At 40.0% G+C, this 24,597-nt stretch overlaps 1 protein-coding gene across 7 annotated transcripts in view; it reads left to right on the forward strand.

The window, feature by feature from the left end:
- The window catches only part of LOC124805234 (AP-5 complex subunit beta-1-like), a 153,441-nt gene that overhangs the window by 106,502 nt on the left and 22,342 nt on the right, over nt 1–24,597 (forward strand). For 5 of the 7 annotated variants that reach the window (XR_007017413.1, XR_007017414.1, XM_047265736.1 and 2 more), the window contains exons 13-16: nt 3,447–3,615; nt 11,480–11,596; nt 17,874–18,033; nt 18,115–18,209. Coding sequence is in view for 3 of the 7 variants with exons in the window: in XM_047265736.1 (XP_047121692.1) it covers nt 3,447–3,615; nt 11,480–11,596; nt 17,874–18,033; nt 18,115–18,209 (541 nt within the window). In the remaining 4 variants the exon portion in view is untranslated. The remainder of the gene's footprint in view (nt 1–3,446; nt 3,616–11,479; nt 11,597–17,873; nt 18,034–18,114; nt 18,210–24,597) is intronic. The other 2 variants (XR_007017416.1, XR_007017415.1) reach the window with 2 other exon arrangements.

Genomic DNA, 24,597 nt, shown 5'->3' on the forward strand with positions numbered 1-24,597 from the left:
GGTTTAAGAATCATGAAAGAAGGTTGTATACATGGAAGAACCCTGGAGATACTAAAAGGTATCAGATAGATTATATAATGGTAAGACAGAGATTTAGGAACCAGGTTTTAAATTGTAAGACATTTCCAGGGGCAGATGTGGACTCTGACCACAATCTATTGGTTATGACCTGTAGATTAAAACTGAAGAAACTGCAAAAAGGTGGGAATTTAAGGAGATGGGACCTGGATAAACTAAAAGAACCAGAGGTTGTACAGAGATTCAGGGAGAGCATAAGGGAGCAATTGACAGGAATGGGGGAAATAAATACAGTAGAGGAAGAATGGGTAGCTTTGAGGGATGAAGTAGTGAAGGCAGCAGAGGATCAAGTAGGTAAAAAGACGACGGCTAGTAGAAATCCTTGGGTAACAGAAGAAATATTGAATTTCATTGATGAAAGGAGAAAATATAAAAATGCAGTAAGTGAAACAGGCAAAAAGGAATACAAACGTCTCAAAAATGAGATCGACAGGAAGTGCAAAATGGCTAAGCAGGGATGGCTAGAGGACAAATGTAAGGATGTAGAGGCCTATCTCACTAGGGGTAAGATAGATACCGCCTACAGGAAAATTAAAGAGATCTTTGGCGATAAGAGAACGACTTGTATGAATATCAAGAGCTCAGATGGAAACCCAGTTCTAAGCAAAGAAGGGAAAGCAGAAAGGTGGAAGGAGTATATGGAGGGTCTATACAAGGGCAATGTACTTGAGGACAATATTATGGAAATGGAAGAGGATGTAGATGAAGATGAAATGGGAGATACAATACTGCGTGAAGAGTTTGACAGAGCACTGAAAGACCTGAGTCGAAACAAGGCCCCCGGAGTAGACAATATTCCATTGGAACTACTGACGGCCGTGGGAGAGCCAGTCCTGACAAAACTCTACCATCTGGTGAGCAAGATGTATGAAACAGGCGAAATACCCTCAGACTTCAAGAAGAATATAATAATTCCAATCCCAAAGAAAGCAGGTGTTGACAGATGTGAAAATTACCGAACTATCAGCTTAATAAGTCACAGCTGCAAAATACTAACACGAATTCTTTACAGACGAATGGAAAAACTAGTAGAAGCAACCTCGGGGAAGATCAGTTTGGATTCCGTAGAAACACTGGAACACGTGAGGCAATACTGACCTTACGACTTATCTTAGAAGAAAGATTAAGGAAAGGCAAACCTACGTTTCTAGCATTTGTAGACTTGGAGAAAGCTTTTGACAATGTTGACTGGAATACTCTCTTTCAAATTCTAAAGGTGGCAGGGGTAAAATACAGGGAGCGAAAGGCTATTTACAATTTGTACAGAAACCAGATGGCAGTTATAAGAGTCGAGGGACATGAAAGGGAAGCAGTGGTTGGGAAGGGAGTAAGACAGGGTTGTAGCCTGTCCCCGATGTTGTTCAATCTGTATATTGAGCAAGCAGTAAAGGAAACAAAAGAAAAATTCGGAGTAGGTATTAAAATTCATGGAGAAGAAATAAAAACTTTGAGGTTCGCCGATGACATTGTAATTCTGTCAGAGACAGCAAAGGACTTGGAAGAGCAGTTGAATGGAATGGACAGTGTCTTGAAAGGAGGATATAAGATGAACATCAACAAAAGCAAAACGAGGATAATGGAATGTAGTCTAATTAAGTCGGGTGATGCAGAGGGAATTAGATTAGGAAATGAGGCACTTAAAGTAGTAAAGGAGTTTTGCTATTTGGGGAGCAAAATAACTGATGATGGTCGAAGTAGAGAGGATATAAAATGTAGGCTGGCAATGGCAAGGAAAGCGTTTCTGAAGAAGAGAAATTTGTTAACATCCAGTATTGATTTAAGTGTCGGGAAGTCATTTCTGAAAGTATTCGTATGGAGTGTAGCCATGTATGGAAGTGAAACATGGACGATAAATAGTTTGGAAAAGAAGAGAATAGAAGCTTTCGAAATGTGGTGCTACAGAAGAATGCTGAAGATTAGATGGGTAGATCACATAACTAATGAGGAAGTATTGAATAGGATTGGGGAGAAGAGAAGTTTGTGGCACAACTTGACCAGAAGAGGGGATCGGTTGGTAGGACATGTTCTGAGGCATCAAGGGATCACCAATTTAGTATTGGAGGGCAGCGTGGAGGGTAAAAATCGTAGGGGGAGACCAAGAGATGAATACACTAAGCAGATTCAGAAGGATGTAGGTTGCAGTAGGTACTGGGAGATGAAGAAGCTTGCACAGGATAGAGTAGCATGGAGAGCTGCATCAAACCAGTCTCAGGACTGAAGACCACAACAACAACAACTATTGGTCAGTGGTGCTGTGCTTACATTTACAGATACTGTTGTGACTCTCTCTGTTGAGAGAATACCTTTTGCTTGGCTGTCTGCAGTAATGAAGAATTTCTTTTATAAAGCACAGTTATGCATAATCATTATTATTATTATTTTATCATTAGAGGCAATAACTCAGTATTATTATTACTAAGGGACAATACATTTATCTCACAGACTACTTGGGATAGGACAATTGGTAGTGCACAGCACCTGAAACACAGAATCAAGTCTAATTCCTTTTCCAACATAGTTTTAATAATGCGATGGAGTTACATTTTCATGGAGTCATATACCTTATTGAATATAGTTTAATTTGTTACACTTAATCAACATTAATTCAAGAGTTATTTGAAGTTTGGATAGTTGTCTGGAAACCCAGGACAAGATGAAGGTGTGAAACTCAGTCCATAACATATTCATAGATTGATTAAATGTTCATATTCACTTGCAAAAGTAACTGTTTCAGGGCTAGTTTAAACATAAAGCATTCAAAATATGAATGACAATCTCTGATTACTTTATTGGATGTGAAAGGACACTCAGTCATTTGGCTAGCTCGTGCATTTAATATACACGCGCGAAGATGATACAATAAGTTGCAGACAGCCACACTTAAAGGACACTTAAGCTTTCAGCCACAACCTTCATTGGAAAAAGAGAAAAGCACACCATTCATTCACACAAGCAAACACACCTTACACTCAAATGACCGCTAACCGTGTCAGGTCAGGCCAAAATGCAGCTATAAAGTGCGATGGAGGGGAAGGGCAAATAGCAGTTTACACTGCTATCCCTTCTCCTTCCTCTTCCCTGCCCACTCCAGATTGCTGCTACCATCCCACGTGATAGTTGCGCTCTGATCTGAACTGCTGAAGTTGCCTTTCATGTGTGGATGTTGTGTGCTTGCTTACATGAATGAATGGTGTATTTTTCTTTTTTTCCGACAAAGGCTGTGCCCGAAAGCTTATGTGTAAGTGTCTTTTAGTTGTGCCCATCTGCAACTTAGTGTGTTATCATTATGGTAAATAGCAATCTCTATTTTTCTATATTGTTATTCCTACCTGAAGTTTCCATTGTTTGAATTGTTTTCTTTTTTTCAGCTCAATGTTCCAAAACAAATTTCACTGGGTGCAGATGAATGTGAAGAGAGTTTCAAACCAACTTCTGTTTTCAAGAAACTGGAAAAACCAATCCTGAGGCTTTCAAAATGTGGAACTAAAATTCAGTCAAATTTATTCTCCGTGGAAGTCAAAGATATGCCAGAGAAAGGTATATACATGTATTTTTTGAACCTCATTGTTCCGTAGTGTATACACTAGGTGGAATGGTGAAAGACAATGTTTTGGTGGCTGTGCTTTAAGAAATGAAGGTCTTTGCATGTAAAGAAGAAATGCACCCCATCAAATGTTTCATGACATTCACACTACAATGATTGGATGTGACACATTGGCTATTAAAGTATAAAATTGGGTGTATACGACCCAGGACAACCGGGAGATCCGTGAAAAACCCGGAATTTTTTCATCCGGAAGAAAACCAGGAAAAACCCGGGAATTGTTTAGAATTCCGGGAATTTTTCATTGTTTTGGTTTTCAGTTAAATTTTTGTGATTTTTGACTGGTAAGAACCAATACTCTAACTAAGGATATTACTGTATCCTGCTACTGCAGAATAATACTGCAGCAAAAAAACATGAATGAGAGAAATAAAACTTTAGTTGCAAAGGAAATGCACCGTCTACAACAACAAAACACAGTGCTCATACAAGTGTCTGCCAACAGCACAGTGTGGTGAAGGCTTAGGAAGACTATGCAATGCTTCATAACAACAAATTGCCTCTGATGAGAGTGATACGACAACTGTTTAAATTAGTCGTTTGAGCAGTTGCAGGCGGGCTCTTGCACATGCGCAGTTTAGTGTTGTATGCGTAGTACCTTCTCCCGCTTCTGGTTACCGAAGTGTGGCTGGGTGCCACTACCTAATATTGCCCTGGTTCGGGAATATAGTAGATCTGGGGCTGATGTACAGAGCAGTCAGAGTTGTGGTGGGGAGGTGGGTCGCCTCCACGTGACCCGTCTTTACGTTCAGTGATTTTGTTGTTTCATCTGCATTTATTGCTCTCACGTTAAATGATGATGAAACGGATTTTTGTCGCCGGGAGCTATCAAATGAATTAAAATACGGTCTCTTAGTAACGGAAGGCAAAAATGTGTTATTACTTTCAAATTTTATTTCCACTTTTCTGACAGTCAGGCATTAATCGCCTCGCAGAACAATGAAGTTATTTTTGTCAGTTTGCTAAAGAGATTTGACTTTTATTAATCTTATCTGCTTAGGCAGTCAATTTATTTGAAATGAAGAGTTTAATTTCGCACTCTTGGCTGGTTTCAACTGTTTGCTGCATTTCAAGTGCATGTATGGCATTATACCATAATAAAGAACCAAACATGAGATAATACAGCACTGGTACTCCAAGAAAATTTACATCCGAATGTGGACATACGAATGTGCACTTCAAGCCGAATTATGCATTTTAGTGGGGTTTACGAAATTCCGATGCTCTTGAAGTATCTTCTGATGCCTTGTTTCGTTTATGACATAATATAAGATCTTTTAATGTTTTACACGTACGAACATATGGGCTTCCTGCATCATCATAGGAGCGCAAGCGCGGTGACGCCTGTTATGTGGCGCTCTCTTGCAACTGCTGAAATGAACCTATATCTAACAGGCCGCGGGAAAATATTGCAAATGATGGTTTGAAAAGCGTTACACTCAAACCAAATTTCCTTTTGCACAAGATGAACTGTGTGCGAGAATGTACGATGAATTTCTTAAATCACAAAGCGTTTGACTCTCATTTAAAAATCAACCATTTGAGGACGACCATTTAGAAGAATTTCGAGCCCAGATCAGACATTAACATCGTTATTAAAAATTTTGCTGGCACATTTGTGTGATGTATCTTAATTTAAACCATGAACTTTTCTTATTTGTGTGTTCGTGCTACTTAAGAGTGATCTTGCTATTGGCTGACTCCATCACGTGTCCTATGCTGTCAGCAGGCGAGATCAAGTGACATGAGCTATGACTGGCTTACAAAAGTGCATCACAATCTCGATTTCGATGCTTCGGAAAGGGACATGTGGTGTTTGGTGGCATTCAAATTTATACCTTCGTAATACGAAAATAATACCCCTTCCCAGGAGTTTCGTTTTCTGAAGTGCCGGGAAATTCTATGTCAGTATATAAAACCATAAACATTCAAAGGTTTTACAGTGCCGAGGAAGAGTGTACTGTCACTTAACACGGAAAAAGTGTATTTTCACCCGGGAGAACATGTATTTTTTACTGGGAAATCCGGGAATTTTTTTTCTTTGTCCACATACACACCCTGTAAAACTATGTACTTTTAATATAACTAAGCTGCTATTTCTTGCTGTGGTTATTTTATTACTCAGAATCATTCAATATATCATGATAATTTTATATTAAAATCTGCTTTGTTATTGTGTTTCCTTTGATTGTAAAATATGGGGTTCATCCAGAAAATAAAGACTTCTTAGTTATACAAAGTAAAAATATTGATTGGAAAAAACAATTCTGTTACATACACAAAGCTTCTTTCACTTCTCCACATAATCACCTTCTATATTTAAACAGGTGTATCTGGTCATAAGCTTCAGAATGTCCATGTTATACTCTTCATTAGCTCAGGTGCCCACTGCATTCTCCAACTCCTTATCACTTCCAAAACATTTACTGCCCATAAAGTCTTTCAGATTAGAGAAAGTGTGGAAATTGTTACTAGAAGCAAGGTCGGTTTTATCAGGTAGGTGAACAAAAATTTCTTATTGAAACTGATCCTCCAGCAATTCTTGATTTGCAGCAGCAGTGTGAGAATGGGCAGTGTTCTAAAGAAGTACAATTCCTCCAGAAAGCATTCCTTGCCTCTCATATTCGGTAACTTGCCAGAGTTTTCTTAGTGTTTCACAATAATGATTTGCACTGATCATAGTGCCTTTTAGTGTGAAATCCACCAAAAGAACACATTTACGATCCCAAAAGATGGTTGCCATGGCTTTTGTATGAGAGAGTCTGTTTGAATTTCTTCAGTTTTTTGAGGGATGAGGATCACTAATCCATTACATTTCAGGTATTCAGCCGTGCAAATAAAATTTCTTCCAGTGATATTTCGGCCATATATTGTCTGGCCATCCTCAGAGTGAGTTGCAAGTCTGATGACAAGATAGGCCGTATTCTCGAGAACACTTGTGTTATTTCATTCCTTGCATTATCACCATATCCTGCTTTCAGTTGCTACTAAATTTTGAATGTCCAGAAATCGAATAACTCTCCTTACTTCACGGTGAGATTTTAAATTTCGCAGTTCATTTTGACCGCATACCAGGTGCACAAGGGCATCTTCCTTCAACCTCCACTCACAGTATTATGAGCACAGTTGTTATGGAAGCCAGAGAAATGAAGGGAGCTGAGCTCCAGGTATGTAATGGAATTGTTTTTTCCAATAAATTTGTTTTTCTTTTTGTGTAGCTAAATGATCTTTTTTTCTGAATGACTCTCATGTCTTGCATTTTGAATCTGTCATTTCACATATCTGAAGTTGTGAAATCGGCTATAGTACAACACTGAGCGGTTAGTTCCTCTTTGTTAATTGATTTATGTTATCTGTTACAGGAAATAATTCCTGTTTCTTTTTTAAATGTCATGTAGTGCTCTGACAGTAATATTAACAATGTTCAGAAACAATTTCTTGCTGCTATAGCGTTAACAAGGAAAATTTCCCACAGTCCGTAGCTATTGGCTGCTGCTGATAGGCAAGAACAGGTTGAACTAATCCAGTCTACTTCTCCACTAATGCAGCAAATCATGTGTCATGCTAACTGAATATAAACACAATTTTATCATTTTACTTTCCTAATTTTTTTTATTTGATTAATTGATTTCTTTTGACACAAATTTTAACAAACACGAAAATGCTCCCTGTCAGCAAGCAGGAGATGCAACTAGAGGAAAAGAGGGAGGTGAACAAGAGATGGATGGATGTGGAGGGAGGGGGGAAGAAGAATGTTCCAAGTCATGTGACTTCTCCAGTAGCTAAAACTTATGAGTAGTTAGCATTCTGTTTAAGGACAATGAAATTGTTTATGTTCTAGTGGCCACTTATGGATGTGATAGTTTTGGCTCTCTTCCTGTGTATTTTGGTTGATAGTAATCTGAATTCCCAAATGGTTGTTGTTTTACTTTACAAAAGTAACATAGAGTTAATCCATTCGTCTGTTGATGTGTAAATGGACTTGTTTTCCATCCCTTAAGGCTCTTCTTCTCTATGGGATTTATGTAAAACAATATGAGTCAGTGAATGAATCAGTGAATGAGCAGTGATTCTTTGACAGAGCCAGCCATTTGTCTTGGCAAAATATAAGAAAAACAGTTAAGTAGCCATCAGCCAGAGTGCCTGCAAAGAACACCAACAGGCAATAACTTACGAACTTGTTGTTTCATGAATTCTGTAGTGTGTTACACATATTGTCAACTGTTGTACACAACAGTTTACTGACAATCCGTCACCTGGACTCAGTGCTCTTTTATTTAGTCTTTTAGTTAAAGTTTTGGGCAAGTTGATGTGATCCTTTCTTTATTAAATATTCATGACATTGTAGCCAAAGTCATTCTGAATCTTGAAAGTTTCTTGTATCTAGTTCTTCTGGTGTTATCAAAAATAACAAGACAACTTGTACAGAGGCTGAGTCATCACAGAGAAATAAAATGTAGTAGGCATACCATCTATGAACTGATGTACATGAGTCACATGAAAAGGTATTGGTCTGGGTGTGAAAGGTTATTTTCCAGTGGAAAGAACATTTAATTTTTTAAGTTTTTTGCTTTTCAAGCTGTACTATGTCCACTGGTTTTGTAGTGAGTAAGTTCAATCTCCCAAGTGTAACAAGGTTGATCTTCCAAGAATTTATACTTGAAATTGCTCAGTTTTCAGTTTCCAAAGCAGATTTGTGGGCACCTGTATTATCCTGAGAAAACATTTTTTTTTTTCTCTTTTCTTTTGCAAGGTGATTAATAAGAATAATATCTGTTGCATGTTGGAAAATAAAATCACTTTATCTTTTCCCTTTTCACACAAACTGCATTTCACCCATTGTTTTGACAAATTATTCATTTGTAGAGTAAAATAGTGATCTACTCTCTCATCCAAGTAACACATTGGCTCACGAAATCAGTTGAATTTTGTTTAAAATGGGTGAAACACTTCCAATATATTTTTGAATTTTCTATTGCTCAGTATTCAGCATAATTGGCCGACATTCTTGTAAAACGCTAGGAAGCTTTGTCATAGTCAGTTTTTATTGTAAAGTGCACCATACTCCTTCTGAAATATCTATGGAATCAACTATCACATGCACCTTGCTGATTGTTCAGTGTTGTGTGGACTTCCAACATTTTTCAATCTTAGTTCAGATTAGGGTATGCTTTACGTACATAGATCATCTCCTAGAGAAATACAACAAAGTTTGAATCCAACTGTCTGTTCCACAACATTGAAAATGAAGGAGCAGATGGTTATTTAATCTTCAACCAACTTTGTATTAGTTTCCATTGGCAATAAACCACCCAATACAACGTATTTTATGACCAGAAATATTCCATTTGAGTGCAATTATAAAATGTATGCACTTAAAACTAAATACTATAATTAGAGTGCAGATAAAGTTAATACTTCACTTATATTATTGCATAATGTCAAAAGCATCTCTGTGGCACCAAGATCATCTGTGTGCCAGCTGGGAAAATGTTTCAATTTGCTGTGCTATAGAACAAATATTTTAATAAACACTTTTGTAGTCAGACATGGTAATGTATCTTCAATACTAACAGTAATGGCAATTCCTGGATTGAAACATATGTAAAATAAGGGAAATGCAACCACTTATCTGTAGAGGATTGGTGTGTGGCACACAGAAACACATGATAGAGGACAGTTAACACTATCGTTTGAGCTTTTCCTCTTTTTCTAGTAGGAGTGTGCACACACACACACACACACACACACACACACACACACACACACACACACACAAAATACCCTAATATTAGATTTCTCATCTGTTCAGATTCTCTGAGTACCCTTTACTCTCCCCAACGTTTGTACCCAGCGGATAAAGTAACCCAGACTATCCAGGACACCCTCCTCCAACTACACCGACTGGGGCAGATGCCTTTCTGTTGGATACCAGGGCATGTGGGAATTCTTCAGAGTAAAAGGACGGATTGAGCAGCCAAGGAGGCATGTTGTGACCATCAGGTCTTTCATTGTGCTATCCCCCTGTATGCTCTCACCTCACTGTTGAGGTATAAAGTCCTGTGTCGATGGGAATTCGAGTGGTTAGAAGTGACCGACAACAAGCTCCGTGTCATTAAGCCCACAATTCGGTCATGATGTACTTCGTTCCAGCCACGTCGATGGGACGAGGTCCTTCTTACTCATTATCACATTGGGCACAGCCCTATGATGCATGGATTTTTACTCTGGCAAGAGGACCCTCCGATGTGTGGTGCTTGTGGTGTGTGGATCACGGTGCGCCACATTTTACTGGACTGAATTTTATTTGCCGACCAGCGAACTGCAGCAGATTTGCCAAGGTATCTGCAGTCTATTTTATGTAATGATCAAATGATTGTGGTTCGCGTTTTAAAGTTTTGTGAATTGTCCCACATAAGTAACAAGATTTTGGGGAGATGTTTTTCATGGGTCAACAGGGTGGCTGGCTCATCCAAATTTTTTGTAAGTAGTCAGCCAGTCACATTTCCCTGTATTGTTCTTTTAGCTCTTCTGTGTTTTGTTTTCCCTCTGTTTTAATTTCTTGATTAGTTGTCTTCCCTTATCATTGGTTTTAGTGGATTTCAGAGTACCTGTGCGATAGTGATTGTGGGGTCATTTCGAGTGCATACGTGTATAACAGTTTTAGTTCTTATCCACATTCGTTTGTTGTAATAAATGTCAGGGCAGTGATAACCTCGCCCTTGGGCACCCAAATGCGTCATTCCCTTTAGTTGACACAGGTGCAAGACCTGTCCCATATATCCAGGCACCACCTCCTACCACAGTCCAGTCACGTTATCTACTACCCAGTAAAGGTCGCAGTTACTGTACAGAATTCTGTGTGGGCTTGATAACTAACCAACTGTCTATTTGCATGAACGGCCCCTGCCAAACTGTCGCAAATCGCAAACTTGACCCTCCAGTTGCCTAACATGCTGCACGCCACAGTACTGATGACTTCAGCAACTAATTCACTACACAGGCGACTTGGATACTCCCTTTCAGCACAAGTTTCTCTGAACTACGTAGGTGGGAATCATCTCTCCAGCATATCCCACACTCTACCAATTCCCCTGCACTAAACCTCCACTAACTTGTTTCCCACTGCCTCAGCTTACCTTTTCTCTTCCCTCCTCTGTCCAATCCGCTCCTTCCCCATCCAGATCATATACTACCTTTTCCCACCATTCCCCCCGCCCATGTGGGTTCCTCATCACCACCACCTTCCAACTTTCTCCCCCCCCTCTCCCTCTCTCTATCCCCTATATGATCTATCCTCTGAAATCCTTTTGTCTTGTTGTGGAGCCACTGAGCCATCTGGTGTAAGACCTGCCCTCTCACCTTGTGGGTCCTTAGCTATCCCCTCTGTCTCCATCCACCCAAGCAACTACTTTCCATAATCAGTCTCACTGCTATCGTGACTGTGGAATTTGGGTGTGTATGGAAATGTGTGTACTTCTACTAAAAAAAAAACAATAGCTCCGAAGTTAGTGTTAACTGTTTACAATTATGTATTTCTGTGCACCATGCACCAATCATATACAGGTAAGTGGTTGCCTGTCCATTATTTTATATAAGTCTTCAATACTGTGTATGTAGTTTTAAGACATAGGACATTAGGTGAAGAGAATAGAGTTTAAGAAATGAAATGAGGTTTTCTCAGTAAAAAAGGCATTGCATTACGTATTTTTTGTTAATGACAAAAAGATAAACTCATTAGAATGTTTAAATGATGTGCCACAGCTTTTTCATGTTTTCTTTTAATTTATTTTTCAGAAATTGCACTGGAATATTACAGCAGTATAAAGAATGTGAGGTCCCAGGCATGTATTGTTTTAAATTGTTCACTTGCATTCACCCAAGAGTGTGGTCGAAACATACAATCTCTTGATGGTAAGTTGAGTACACTGGCTTCATTAATAATTTTTGCCAGTCTCTCCCTGTTATTGTTTCTGTGTGAGAAATAGGCCTTTATCTTCCCCATTCTCTAAATAAAGAAAGTGTAAGTTCAAATTGTGCACTTTCAGTTTTTGGGTGCTTTACTAAGAGATAAGATAAATAACCATTCATAAAAGTAACAGCTTCCGGTAAGAATGATTCTTTTGCAACATTTAATATATTGCACAGATCTTCGTTATAGATCCTTTTCTTGTAAACATTAAAGTTCATCAACAGTAGACCCATCACACTGCAGAACAAGCCAAATTTCTATATTACTCATTCATTGGATATCACTGTTCACATTATCATATTATCAAATTCGGAGAGGCAGAATAAGATACTGTGTGAGTGGACATTTGAGTGTGTTTGTGCATCCATCATGCATGCATACACATGCCTGCAGCCCCACCTCCACAAAACACACACACACACACACACACACACACACACACACACACACACACACACACAAATTAAGTCTCAGACTGTACTGTAGCTTCTTGGATTTGGATCTAGTCAGTGGTGCTCCATATGGTGGCAGTGGTGGATCTCAGTTACTGGTAATGTTGTCGCATCCTCATGGTCACCATGGCACTGAAGTAGAGTTACTTGTATTCAGGCATCCTGACTGGTACACACATCTTCATGTTCATTGTAAAGAAAGCTCTTGCTATCAGTATGCACCTCAAGCTCATGAAAGCTCTTAATGGAAAGGACTTGGAAGGCATGTCTGCAATTTTGTCTCTTCAGTGTAAGATCATCATCTTTGATTTTGTAATTGACATCTTGCAAGCCAAATTACTTCTGACACCACACTTTTTTCACTATCATAGATTGTCACTTAAAAGAAAAGAAAGAAAAAACTAGGGATTCCTGAAGCATTGGCAGTAGGTACATTCTTGACGACAGTTTAACAGTAGTCAGTGCCCACTACTATCCATTTATTCCCATTTGTCGACTAGGGAAACATCCCCAAGAGATCAGTTCTAATCTGATGAAATGAAGCAACTGCAGAAGGAATTGGTACCAGATGCATGTTTCCATCATTAGCATTTCCTGCAGTGGCTTACATAATGCCTGTCAGATCAACAGAGACCTGGCCAGTGACTCTGTCAAGGATCTTTGCACATCCCAGATGATCTGATGTCAGTGCATCATTAAAATACTTCAGTAAGGTTAAAATCAAACAATGGAAAATCCAGGTTGGAATGTAACAATGTTATGAGAAGGAAAGTTGCCACTCACAATACCGTATTTACTTGAATCTAAGCCGCACTTTTTTTCCGGTTTTTGTAATCCAAAAAACCGCCTGCGGCTTAGAATCGAGTGCAAAGCAAGCAGAAATTCTGAAAAATGTTGCTAGGTGCTGCCACAACTAACTTCTGCCATCGAATATATGTAGCGCTACACAGGGATGCTTTGTAGGCACAAAGATAAATACTGGCGCCAAAACATCTGCGTCAGTAAATAAATTTAAAAAAAAAAAAAAAGGTGGAAGACGAGCTTTTTTTTCTCCGCCCCGAGTTTCGACAACTGCATTTCCATACATTAGCCAATGAAGTAAATACAAATTCCGTTTTGTTCATCTTCGAATGTAGCAGAATTTCAATGTACTACGAAAATCCGACTGGCAAGACTGTTTGGGATGTTTGTCAATATGGCCAACTCTACGTTCTGAATGTTTTCCTACCTGTGAGAAGAGATGGTTGCTAATAGAAACCTGATGAAATGTGAATCACATGTAGTATTCTCTTCACCATAAGAATTATTCGAATATAAACATTTTGCCATGTATTCTTTCGTGTTTGCTGCTGTCTCATTTAAATCCTGTCTGCCTAATAAACTACGAAACTAGAGTGAGACAACAGCAAACGCGGAAGAATATACGTATCGTGTCATGTTTATATTCGTATTATTCTTATGCCTAATAGTGATACAGTCAGAAATGAAGCACGGCAACTGACTAGATTTTTGAATCGAAGATGACTAATTTCTGTGCAGAATTTGATGTACTAAAGAAGCGGCCACAAAGATTTTTAAACGGAGAAAAATTTTCACCTAACTCTCGTTCAGAATGTGTTCTACCATATGCAGTCTATTATTTGGTTATTGTTGATCATTATCAAAGAAAGCAGCAGTGTAACAACAACAAATAGCAGTCTCCTGCCATTGTTTCGCTAATGAGACGATTCCTCTCTCTCTCTCTCTCTCTCTCTCTCTCTCTCTCTCTCTCTGTCTCTCTCTCTCTCTCTCTCTCTCTCTTTTTAAGTGGTGGTAGCGCGCACAAAAGCAAGCCATGCCGCGAGCGGCGACAGGCCGTAAACACGCACTATCAGAATGCGACAAACAATGCATGACACAATACAGTAATGCATTTTCAGCTTAGAGTGACGTAAACACCTATAACAAAGAAAACAGCACTTATCAGATCAAAGTAAAATAAGTAATCAATTCAAACCAGATGAAGCATGTGAAAAAGGAAGGGTACCCGCATAAATACGGACGGAGCGCCTGATGCATAGCAGTGGCTACCTGGCAAAGCTTAACTGCTAAGCTTATGACTCGAACCAAACTACTGTGGCTGTATCATCATTCATTGGACCTAAATTGTGTCTCATATTACAATGGACCAACTTTGTTTCGATTTGGAGGTGCGGCCTAAAACTTTTCTCTCCCCTTGAATTTTGAGTCTCAAATTTCAGGTGCGGCTTAGATTCGGGAATTTTTTTTTTCTTTTATTTCGAGTATCATTTTTCAGGTGCGGCTTAAATTCGAGTAAATACGGTATAGTGAAGATGCTGAGTCACAGATAGGCATTGCACGAAGACTCTCACAATTAAAGCTTTCGGTCATTAATGCCTTCATCAACAAAACACACACACACACACACACACACACACACACACACACAAATGCAACTCGTACACACAACTGCAGTCTCAGGTTAGACAGAGGGCAGGGGAGAGGTGTGAAGTGGGGAGGGGGGGGGGGGGGTAGTGGAAAAGGAGGGAAATAAAGAGACTGGGTGTGTTGGTCGGATGACAGCTTTGTAGTGCTGGAATGGGAACAAGGAAGGGACTGGATGGGTGAGGACAGTGACTAACAAAGATTGAGGCCTGGAGGGTTGTGGGTACGTGGAAGTTCCCACCTGCACAATTCAGAAAAGCTGGTGTTGGTGGGAAGGATCCATATGGCACAGGCTGTGAAGCAGTCATTGAAATGAAGGATATCATGTTTGGCAGCGTGTTCAGCAACATGGTGATCCACTTGTTTCTTGGCCACAGTTTGTCAGTGGCCATTCTTGTGGACAGTCAGTTTGTTGGTTGTCATGCCTACATAGAATGCAAGATAGTGGTTGCAGCTTAGCTTGTAGATCACATGACTGGTTTCACAGGTAGCCCTGCCTTTGATGGGTTAGGTGATGTTTGGACTGGAGTGGGTAGTGGTGTGAGGATGTATGGGACAGGTCTTGCATCTAGGTCTATCACAGGGGTATGAGCTATGCTGTAAGGGATTTGGAGCAGGGGTTGTGTAAGGGTGGACGAGTGTATTGTGTAGGTTTGGTGGACAGTGGAATACCACTGTGGGAAGGGTGGGAAGGATAGTGGGCAGAACATTTCTCATTTCAGGACCAAGAGGTAATCGAAACCTTGGCAGAGAATGTAATTCAGTTGCTCCAGTCCTGGATGGTACTGAGTTATGAGGAGAATCCTCCTCTGTGGCTGGACAGTGAGACTTTGGGAGGTAGTGGGAGACTGGAAAGCTAGGGCACGGGAGATTTGTTTTTGTACAAGGTTGGGAGGATAATTATGGTCCGTGAAGGCTTCAGTGAGATCCTCAGTATATTTCTTGGCATACCTTGCCACAGTGACCCCATTCCAGTAACCAGCAGGCTCTCCAGTCACTACTCAAATCCTTAGGTCCATCCAAGAACCTCTCCCCGGAGTCCATCTCTCTACTCACCCCTACCACTCCCTGCACTCTTACCTTCTACATGCTAAAATCCATAAATCTAACCAACCAGGACATACCATTGTGGCTGGTTACTGTGCCCCCACTGAGAGAATCTCAGCTCTCGTAGACCAACACCTTCAACCTATTACCCAGAACCTACCCTCCTATATAAAAGATACCAACCATTTCCTCCACCAACTCTCCACAGTTCCTGTCCCTTTACCATAAGGTGCCCTGTTTGTCACTATTGATGCCAGCTCCCTGTACACTAACATTCCTAATGCCCATGGCTTTACCGCTATTGAACACTACCTTTCCCAACGCCTGACGGTTCTGAACAAACAACCTCCTTCCTAATCACCACGACCAACTATATCCTCACCCTCAGTTACTTCTCCTTTGAAGGTATTACCTACAAACAAATCTGGGGTACAGCTACCAGGTGTACAGGTATGAAATGAGCGTTAAGGTACAAATGTGTTGATAGGGAACATTTTTTTTTATGACATCTGTCAAAGATATTTAGTATACATCAAGTCATGAAACAAACAACATCATATGTTTTCATCGTGTTAACAATGTTAAATTTTGTACCAGAAAGTGATGATTTGCAGAAAGCATTAATTTTTTGTTTTCATTTGAAAAAAAGTGCTGCAGAGTAGCATCGAATGCTTGTCGAGGCTTATGGTGATCATGCTCTATCAGAAGCGGCTTGCTAAAGATGGTTTCAACGGTTCAGAAATAATGATTTTGATGTAAGAAATGAAGAACATGGAAGACCACCAAAAATGTTTGAAGACGCCGAATTGCAAGCGATATCGGATGAAGATGATACTTTGAGTCAGAAGCAAATGGCAGCAATGCTAAACATTGCACAACAAACAATTTCTGACCGTTTGAAAGCTATGGGAAAGCTGAAGCCTTCACTGACGGTAATTATCCTCCCAACCTTGTACAAAATTAAATCTCCCGTGCCCTATCTTTCCAGTCTCCTACTACCTCCCGAAGTCCCACAGTCCAGCCACAGTTCTCCACCAGGGTTATTCCACTGCATACCAAACCTACACAATACACTCATCCATCCTTACACAACCCTTGCTCCCAGTCCCTTAACTCCTGGATCATACTCCTGTGATAAACCTAGATGCAAGACCTGTCCCATACATCCTCCAACCACCACATATTCCAGTCCAGTCACTAACATCCCCTATCCCATCAAAGGCAGGGTTACCTGAGAAACCAGTCATGTGGTCTACAAGCTAAGCTGCAACCACTGTGCTGCATTCTATGTAGGCATGACAACCAACAAACTGTCTGTCCACATGAATGGCCACTGACAAACTGTGGCCAAAAAACAGGTGGACCACCCTTTTGCTGAAAACAGTGCCAAACATGATATCCTTCATTTCTATGACTGCTTGACAGCCTGTGCCATATGGATCCTTCCCACCAACACCAGCTTTTCTGAATTGCGCTGGTTCCCGTAACCCTCCTGGCCTCGACGTTCATTGGTCACGGTCCTCACCCATCCACTCCCTTTGCTGTTCCCATTCCAGCCCTACAGAGCCGTCATTCCACTATCACACCCAGTTTCTTTATTTTTCTGCTACTTTCCCCATTCCCCCTCACCACATCTCCCCTGCCCTCTGTCTAATCTGCCGCACTTCACTGTCTGCCACCCCCTGTGTACTATCCCTTCCCCTCCCTGCCCCAAACTCTCCCTTACCCCACTCAGTCGCCACTCCCATCATGCACTGGTGCTGCTGCTTGCAGTGTGGTTTCAGTTTAGTGAAACTGCAAGTTTCAGTTGCGCACGCACGCGCGCGCGTTTCAGTTGCGCACGCATGTGCGCGCTTGTGTGTGTGTGTGTGTGTGTGTGTGTGTGTGTGTGTGTGTGTGTGTGTGTGTGTGTGTGTATTTTCTGGGACCCTATTGAAAAATTCGGAGCATGTGCTCTGTCTGTAATGACCATAGTGTCAAGTGAGCATAGACCCTAATCTTCCTTTCTTATTCTTCCAATCATACAGCTGCGATTGACAAATGGCTTTACACTGTGTGAGAGCTGTCCTTGCATTGCTCATGAGCTGGACTAAACATTAGACAACTGAGTAATTCATGACCAACTTGAGATCACTTGCCTGCATTTCTCATTTCTATTAATAAATAAAATGCTTTTACAACCTGCTAGCAAAGTTTATCATGTTCATGCTCATTGTCTCATCATTCACTTGGATATAATAAAACATTATTTTATTTATTATCATTCTGCATCTAGGTTTAGCACTCAGGTTTTCAGTCCCTGAGACTTGGGGCCACATAGAAACAACTATGGTTGGCCATATCAACAAGAAGAACTTCCGAGAATTCAGAGATATCTATCAGATTGAAGTAGTTTGCTTTCCACGTAAGCCATATCCGATCACAGGAGAAGTGAGGTGAGATACAAAATAACCATTGAATAGCTCTCTTTCCTGTTTCATTATATTATGCTGGTAAATATGGCCCTTATGTTTCAGAGCAGAATTTGCTGTTGGTGAAGTATGTCATGTCTGTTCCTTGGATTCATTTCCAATTGAATTTGTAGACTTCTTTGAATGTTTACCTGTGCAAGGTTAGTACATCAGGGCTGTATATTTAATCAAAAATCAAAATAATCTCTCTCTTTTTCAGATTATGTTCTCTCTCTCTCTCTCTCTCTCTCTCTCTCTCTCTCTCTCTCTCTGTGTGTGTGTGTGTGTGTGTGTGTGTGTGTGTGTGAGGGAGGGGGGGAGAGGTGGCATGCACGTCTGTCTGTCCTTATTTTTAACTCCATTATGAAATTTCCAGTAACATGATAGTGAAAACTGTGGTGTACGAAGATACGGAGGTGTAAAGATGGGGAAAGGTCATTATTATACTGATAGGTGGAACCCTAAAAGAGTAAATAAATTTTCTGGCTCATGGCAAAGTTCCGTGTTGTTCTAATGTTGGGTCCAAAATTAAAATTTGAGGTTACTATTGGGTAGAAAACTTGTCTGGAAAATAGGGAATTCTCATTAAAATTGAATTTACTTGGAAAGTCCCCTCTAAGCAATTTGGTAGGCAGTTGAAGCATTTGTTTACAAAAGAAATGTACATAGTCATTTTGTTGCAATTCATTCAAAGATTCAGCTTTGGAAATAATCAGCTATATGGTTGCTTAAGGAGACGTGGAGTGTATTGATGGTAGTACAGTGCACTTGCTGATCTCAAGTATCTTGATTGTTGTTAATAGGTTGTCAGGTTCCAGGTCTGTTTCACCTAACACAATTGTGAAAGCGACAGTGTTTAACATATACATGATAATTTTTCATGTAGCTGTGAATTAGTCATTTGCACAAAAGCATAGGTTGGTTTTTTATTTAAAAAATGTAAATATGGATAAATACTTGAGCATAAATTGTTTGTAGATCAGAGTTTCGGCTCTTTTTTTAATAATTTAAATACAAAGTAGAAGTTCATCAGCTTTATCGCAGTATTACGCTTGAAATCAACAGTGCTGAGACTGTGAAGAGCATCCAGTTTGGAACATGATATGAACAATTGCTATTAGCATCTATTAATATTACATTCCAGTGACAACAGTGTGAAGTGTGTTCCTGTGAAGATTTTTCATATGCTTGGGTATGTCGCACATTGACATGGCATGGCATGGAATGGTAACTGATGATGCTAACAGTGGAACAGGGGCAGCATGAATTTATAACATACAGAATCATTGATAAAACTGTAAATAAACTCCTGTTTCATTTTCAGTGATTGGTATTCCTTCACAGTGAGATGTTTTGGAGAGTTGGTTGGTTGATTTGAGGAAAGGGACCAGACAGCGAGGTCATCAGTTCCACTGAATTGGGGAAGGATGGGGTAGGAAGTTGACCCTATCCTTGCAAAGGAACTATCCCAGCATTTGCCTGAAGCAATTTAGGGAAATCACAGGAAACCTAAATCAGGATGGCTGGACTTGGGTTTGAACCGTCGTCGTCCTGAATGCGAGTCCAGCATACTAACCACTGTGCCACCTTGCTCGGCTTTTGCAGACTAAAAGAAGAGTGCAAGGTACCTGTAAAGTTGCCTACAGAATTGGCTACATTATCATCCAGGCTTAACAGAGAAACATATGGGGATGGAGAATGGGTCAAAGAATGTAAAATATTATTACTCATATGAAAACTTTCATTCTTTCATTGAAATTGACTTGGCCAAAATTGAGAAGGTGTCAGTAAATGATGTTAATTATCTCCTACAGAAAGCAGCCGTGAGAAAGATCCATCAGTTACTATTGGGGGCATAAGCAATGTAATGAAGTAAAGAAATTGTTTCTTGTAGGAGATAGGCAGTGAAACCTATTCAAGAAGCTTCAAGTTACGTTGCAGCTGTTTGGGCAGGGCAACATGAACTGAAATAAAGTATGACCATGAGGACTGAACCTTTAAAAGGAACACAATCTAATGATCTTTTTACTTGCTCTACAGCTAAAAAATATGCTAAAGTAACTGAGGAAGGACAGGCTAAAAATTGAAAACATCAGAATAAAGAACAGTGTTGTTGTAATTGAGACTAGGTTTCCACAAAATAGAGAAACATCATTGAGAAAGCTGACAGAAGTAACGTAAAGGCATGTGCACTGCCAAAAAAGAAAGAGAAAGGCTTTCTTGCCATAGGTGTGTGTGGTGATCTGATAGAAATGCAATATGAAGAAGTCACTGAGTTGCTATTTGAAAAAAAAGTGCCAATTATATGAGAAATCACAATCATCTGAGTGTAATTAAACAGTTTCAAGCTAGTTCCAAATGTAAAACTTACATATGGTCATCCATTTTAAGTTAGTACTTGAGCAAAAGGTCTTCTTTTGGATACAAAAGAAATGTGCGTGTACTACTGTTGTGTCTATACAGGGTATTTCAGGAGGGATACTAAATGTTGCTGCCAGCTGTGTGCACACAGTGTGGAGTAGTAGTTAGTGTCACTAGCTAGCATGCTGCGGGTCGTCATTTCAAACCCAATTACCAGGAAATATTGGTTATTTAGTATTTATCATTTCTAGAAAGTTCACAGAATTTGTTATGTTTGTAGTGTTTGCATATTCTGTGTAAATAGCAGCACACTCCCTCCAGGAGGCAAGTCTGTTCTGTGCGTGCATTGGTGTCCATAATAAATGTGCTTTCAGTACTAAGAGTTGTACTTAATTGACAACCCAGCTTTTGGTTTCAGACTTGATTGTGATTATGACATGACATGGGTTGGTGGAGATGCTGAATACTTCTAAACAACTACATCACTATGGTTCCAATTAGGCATTGTAAAAGTCATTGCCTTCATGGACAGAAACTGGAATACAAGTAGTACATCGTTTGCTAGGTTTGTATATCCAGGATAACAGTGGAATCCAAAACAGCAGTAAGTCAGCTGCACATCAAGCATCCGTCGGAGATTTCAGAGATGATGATCATGATCCAGTGAAATGGCTCAAAGGATTTGACCGAATCAGTAAATATAATAGGTGGGATTCCAGTCTCCTAAAATATTTACTATTCTTCCTGAAACACCCTGTTTACAGCTTGTGACGTTGTATTAAGATGAAATAATTGTTGCGATCTAGGGCAAATCACAAAATTTCTCAGAGAAGATCAAGCAATGCGTACAAATTATGAAGAGCCTTGGGCATCAGAAATGGTAGTGTACTAAGAGTCAACAACCAGATGAGTGTATTCCTTATTCTCTCAAGGAAATTATGCAACAAAACTGGCAAGGAATTCTTCAAAACAACATCTCTAAGAGTTTGAGGAATAAGAATCTTTATCAACAAGAATCTTAGGGAAGAGTGCACCTTATTCTTAAAGTACATTTTCCAGTAGCAATGGAAAAAAATGTAAGTGTCCATCAAAAATATGTGGAAATTGGAAATAAGCATTAGAGTTGTATACAAAGTTAATTCTTCAGTCATTTCCACAGTGTCCATGAAGGACAGTGTTCTCTGTTCCCCAAAAAATCTGTTGCACGTGATGTAAGAGTTCTGAGATACTGAAGGTAGAATGTGTGTTCCTCTGCAAGAGCCAGCTGTTCTTGTATCCAGTTCCTGAAGTGATAAATAGGATTCTAGTGCATATTAATCATCTCCTTATGGTCATGAACATAGACAGTCATTGTATCTTGAAAACTATTCTTTTGGTGTGTGACTGCATAAAACAATGTGGGATTGTGGATTCACCTTGATGCAAAAAACTTTTGTTTAATCTCTTCCCCAAACTAGTTTCAACGAAATATCACCAACATCATTGGGTTTCTTAATTCTAAAATAAGCAAAATTAGCATCACTAGAGAACATTACAAAAACATTATTACTTGCAAACACACTTCTTGGATTTACTGCTGGATCATATTGTATAAATTGCACACGTAAATTGCACACTATTTGGTTGATATAACTGTTCGACATCTTCAGGTGATGGTAGTTGCTGTTGTCATTGCTACAAGACACGACTGATTATAATTACCCAATGGCATAGAAATTTATCAAGTTGCAAGTTGGGAGCAGGCAATATGCATGCCCATGAAGATTCTTGCAGGTGGAGGAAAGAAGTGCTCATAGTGCTCCCCTGCTGGAAGCTGCAGAAAAGCCTTTTGTGTGTGTGCTGTGGGCAAAGACCGTGGTGCCGGGTGCTCCTATGATTAAAAGCTGAATGAAATCTCAGAAGTGCACTGCGTCATTTCATGAATTGGAAGCTCTTGTTTCTTCTGTTTAAATTTAATGGCAACCAGTTCTGGATTCCAGGCAGTGCTTAATTGAAACTCTGCATCTCTATTGATAAGATTGTCTGCCATATGGGTTTGTAAGGTCTCTTTAAGTACACAATCCTAGAAAGATGACACTGAGGATAAAACTTCAGTCTTTTCATAAACGTGGAATGCACCAAGTCCAGGCCGTGCTGTGCTACCGCTGATTTATCAGGTTGCCCCAGATGTATATGACAGTGGTGTTCAACGCAACATTCTTGCATGGTTGGGCTTGTCTGCCCAGTATAACATTTCCCACAATGGCATGGGATCTTATACATGCCACATTTCCTAAGGCTAAGATCATCATTGACCTCAGTTCTGCTGGTGGCCAAGCAACACACTTGGTGTCATGTCTCTTGAGGATTCTTTCTATTCTTGAAGATGAACCACCAAAATACAGCAAAAATGCCATTGCAAGGGTCCCCTCTGCATTTTAATTTACCTCCCTGCTCTGAACTTCCTTGGAGTGGAACGCATGGCGAATCTGTCTATTAGAATAGCCGTTCTGTTGGAACACCACTCTTAGGTGTTGCAGCTCATCGGGCAGACTATCGGTACCTGAAACCACATGTGCTCTTTGTACTAAAGAGTGTAAGACACTATCACATCTGCAAGATGATGGCAGCTTGTGGCCTGAAAATATAACTCTGTGTGAGTTGGTTTGCAGTAGACACTGTTTCCCAATGTGCCATTGCCTTTTATTATAACAATGATGTCTAGGAGTGGTAAGATGCCATCCTTCTCTATGTTCATGGTGAACTGTATGTATTTGGATGGTGCGAGTTCAGATGTTGGAGAAACACAGGTAATGTCTCTGTCCTTTGGGGCCACACCAAAAATGTATCTTCTACATACTGCTAGAAGCAGAAAGGTTGGAAATTCGCCAACTGCAGTTCTTTTTCCTTAGTTGGACACCATGTGAGACAGAGGACTTCCCATGATGACGCCGTCCACTTGTTCAAAATATTGGTTGTTGTATAAGAAAATAAGTTGAGGTAAGCATATGTTTAAGCAAATGCCACAATGTCTTTCTCAGACTTGATGCTGACAAGCTCTAACAAGGCCTTATAAATAAAGATACAATGTTAAAACTAACCAAAATATCCAATGGTTGTAGCTTAAATGTCTTCAGGCATCCTATGAAATCCTCTGAATTCTGGATGTGACGGTTACATTTGCCTACGAGAGATCCCAACAGTGAAGTAAGATATTTAGCCAGGAAATAGGCAGGAGCGAGATCCAGTGTTGCTCACTATTGGGCAAAGAGGGGACCCATCATTACATATCTTCAGTAGGCTGTACAGCTTTGGGGGGAACTGCAGCCCGTTGGCACAGGCCCTTAATGACTTCAGTCGGAATAGAACTCTTCTTGAGACAGTCTGATATTTTCTCTGGATCTTGCATCTCGGATCCTCTCATAGCTTGTAATATCATGACCATTGAGTAACACCTCTCATCATTTAATTCTAGCAGAGGCTGGAGAGTCAATATGATACCCTGTGGTGCATGGCGTCCACTGTAGTGGACGGCTGTAATTGGCCACTTTTACCTACACTGTGACCGTGTTTTTAAGTTTTCAATGCATGCAGTCCACTCCAGTGGACACTCTCCACCTGGTGCTGCCATCAGTAGGGCGGTAGCAGAACTATTAGAGGGTCTGATTGCGTCCAAACATCACAAGTGATCAAGATGGCGTCTAGGAAGCGTGGTTGTGGACCAGCGTGTAGTATTTCAGTGAAAGACTTCTATGGGCGTTCAAGATACATGGTAAGAAAATTTGTAATTAATCTAGATAGATACTGTTCCATTTGTAAATAATCAAAGATTGCCGAAACATATATTTTTGATTACTATGAAGCAAAAAGTATGTGTCCACTGCAGGAGACATCATGCAATAATGGCATTGGTCATGAGCTGTCTTACAATGTGACATAGTAACTCAGCACTCTGAAACATTTAGTTTGTTTCTTATTTTACAGTTTTTAGTATAGTTTCTTAGTTAAGCATAGATCTTATAATTTATGACACAAGAAATCGTAAATTAGTCCTAAAATTCTGAATTTTGGGAAGTAACTGAAGATTTGCCATCTGATTCAGATTGCACACTGGGAGACGAAACTGACAATGAATTCGGGGAACCACAGTCATCGAGAAACTTAATTGTGGAAACAAGTTCCAGCTCTCATAACAATGGTTCTGATTCT

Source organism: Schistocerca piceifrons, chromosome 7 (assembly GCF_021461385.2).
Source record: "Schistocerca piceifrons isolate TAMUIC-IGC-003096 chromosome 7, iqSchPice1.1, whole genome shotgun sequence".
NCBI lineage: Eukaryota > Metazoa > Arthropoda > Insecta > Orthoptera > Acrididae > Schistocerca > Schistocerca piceifrons.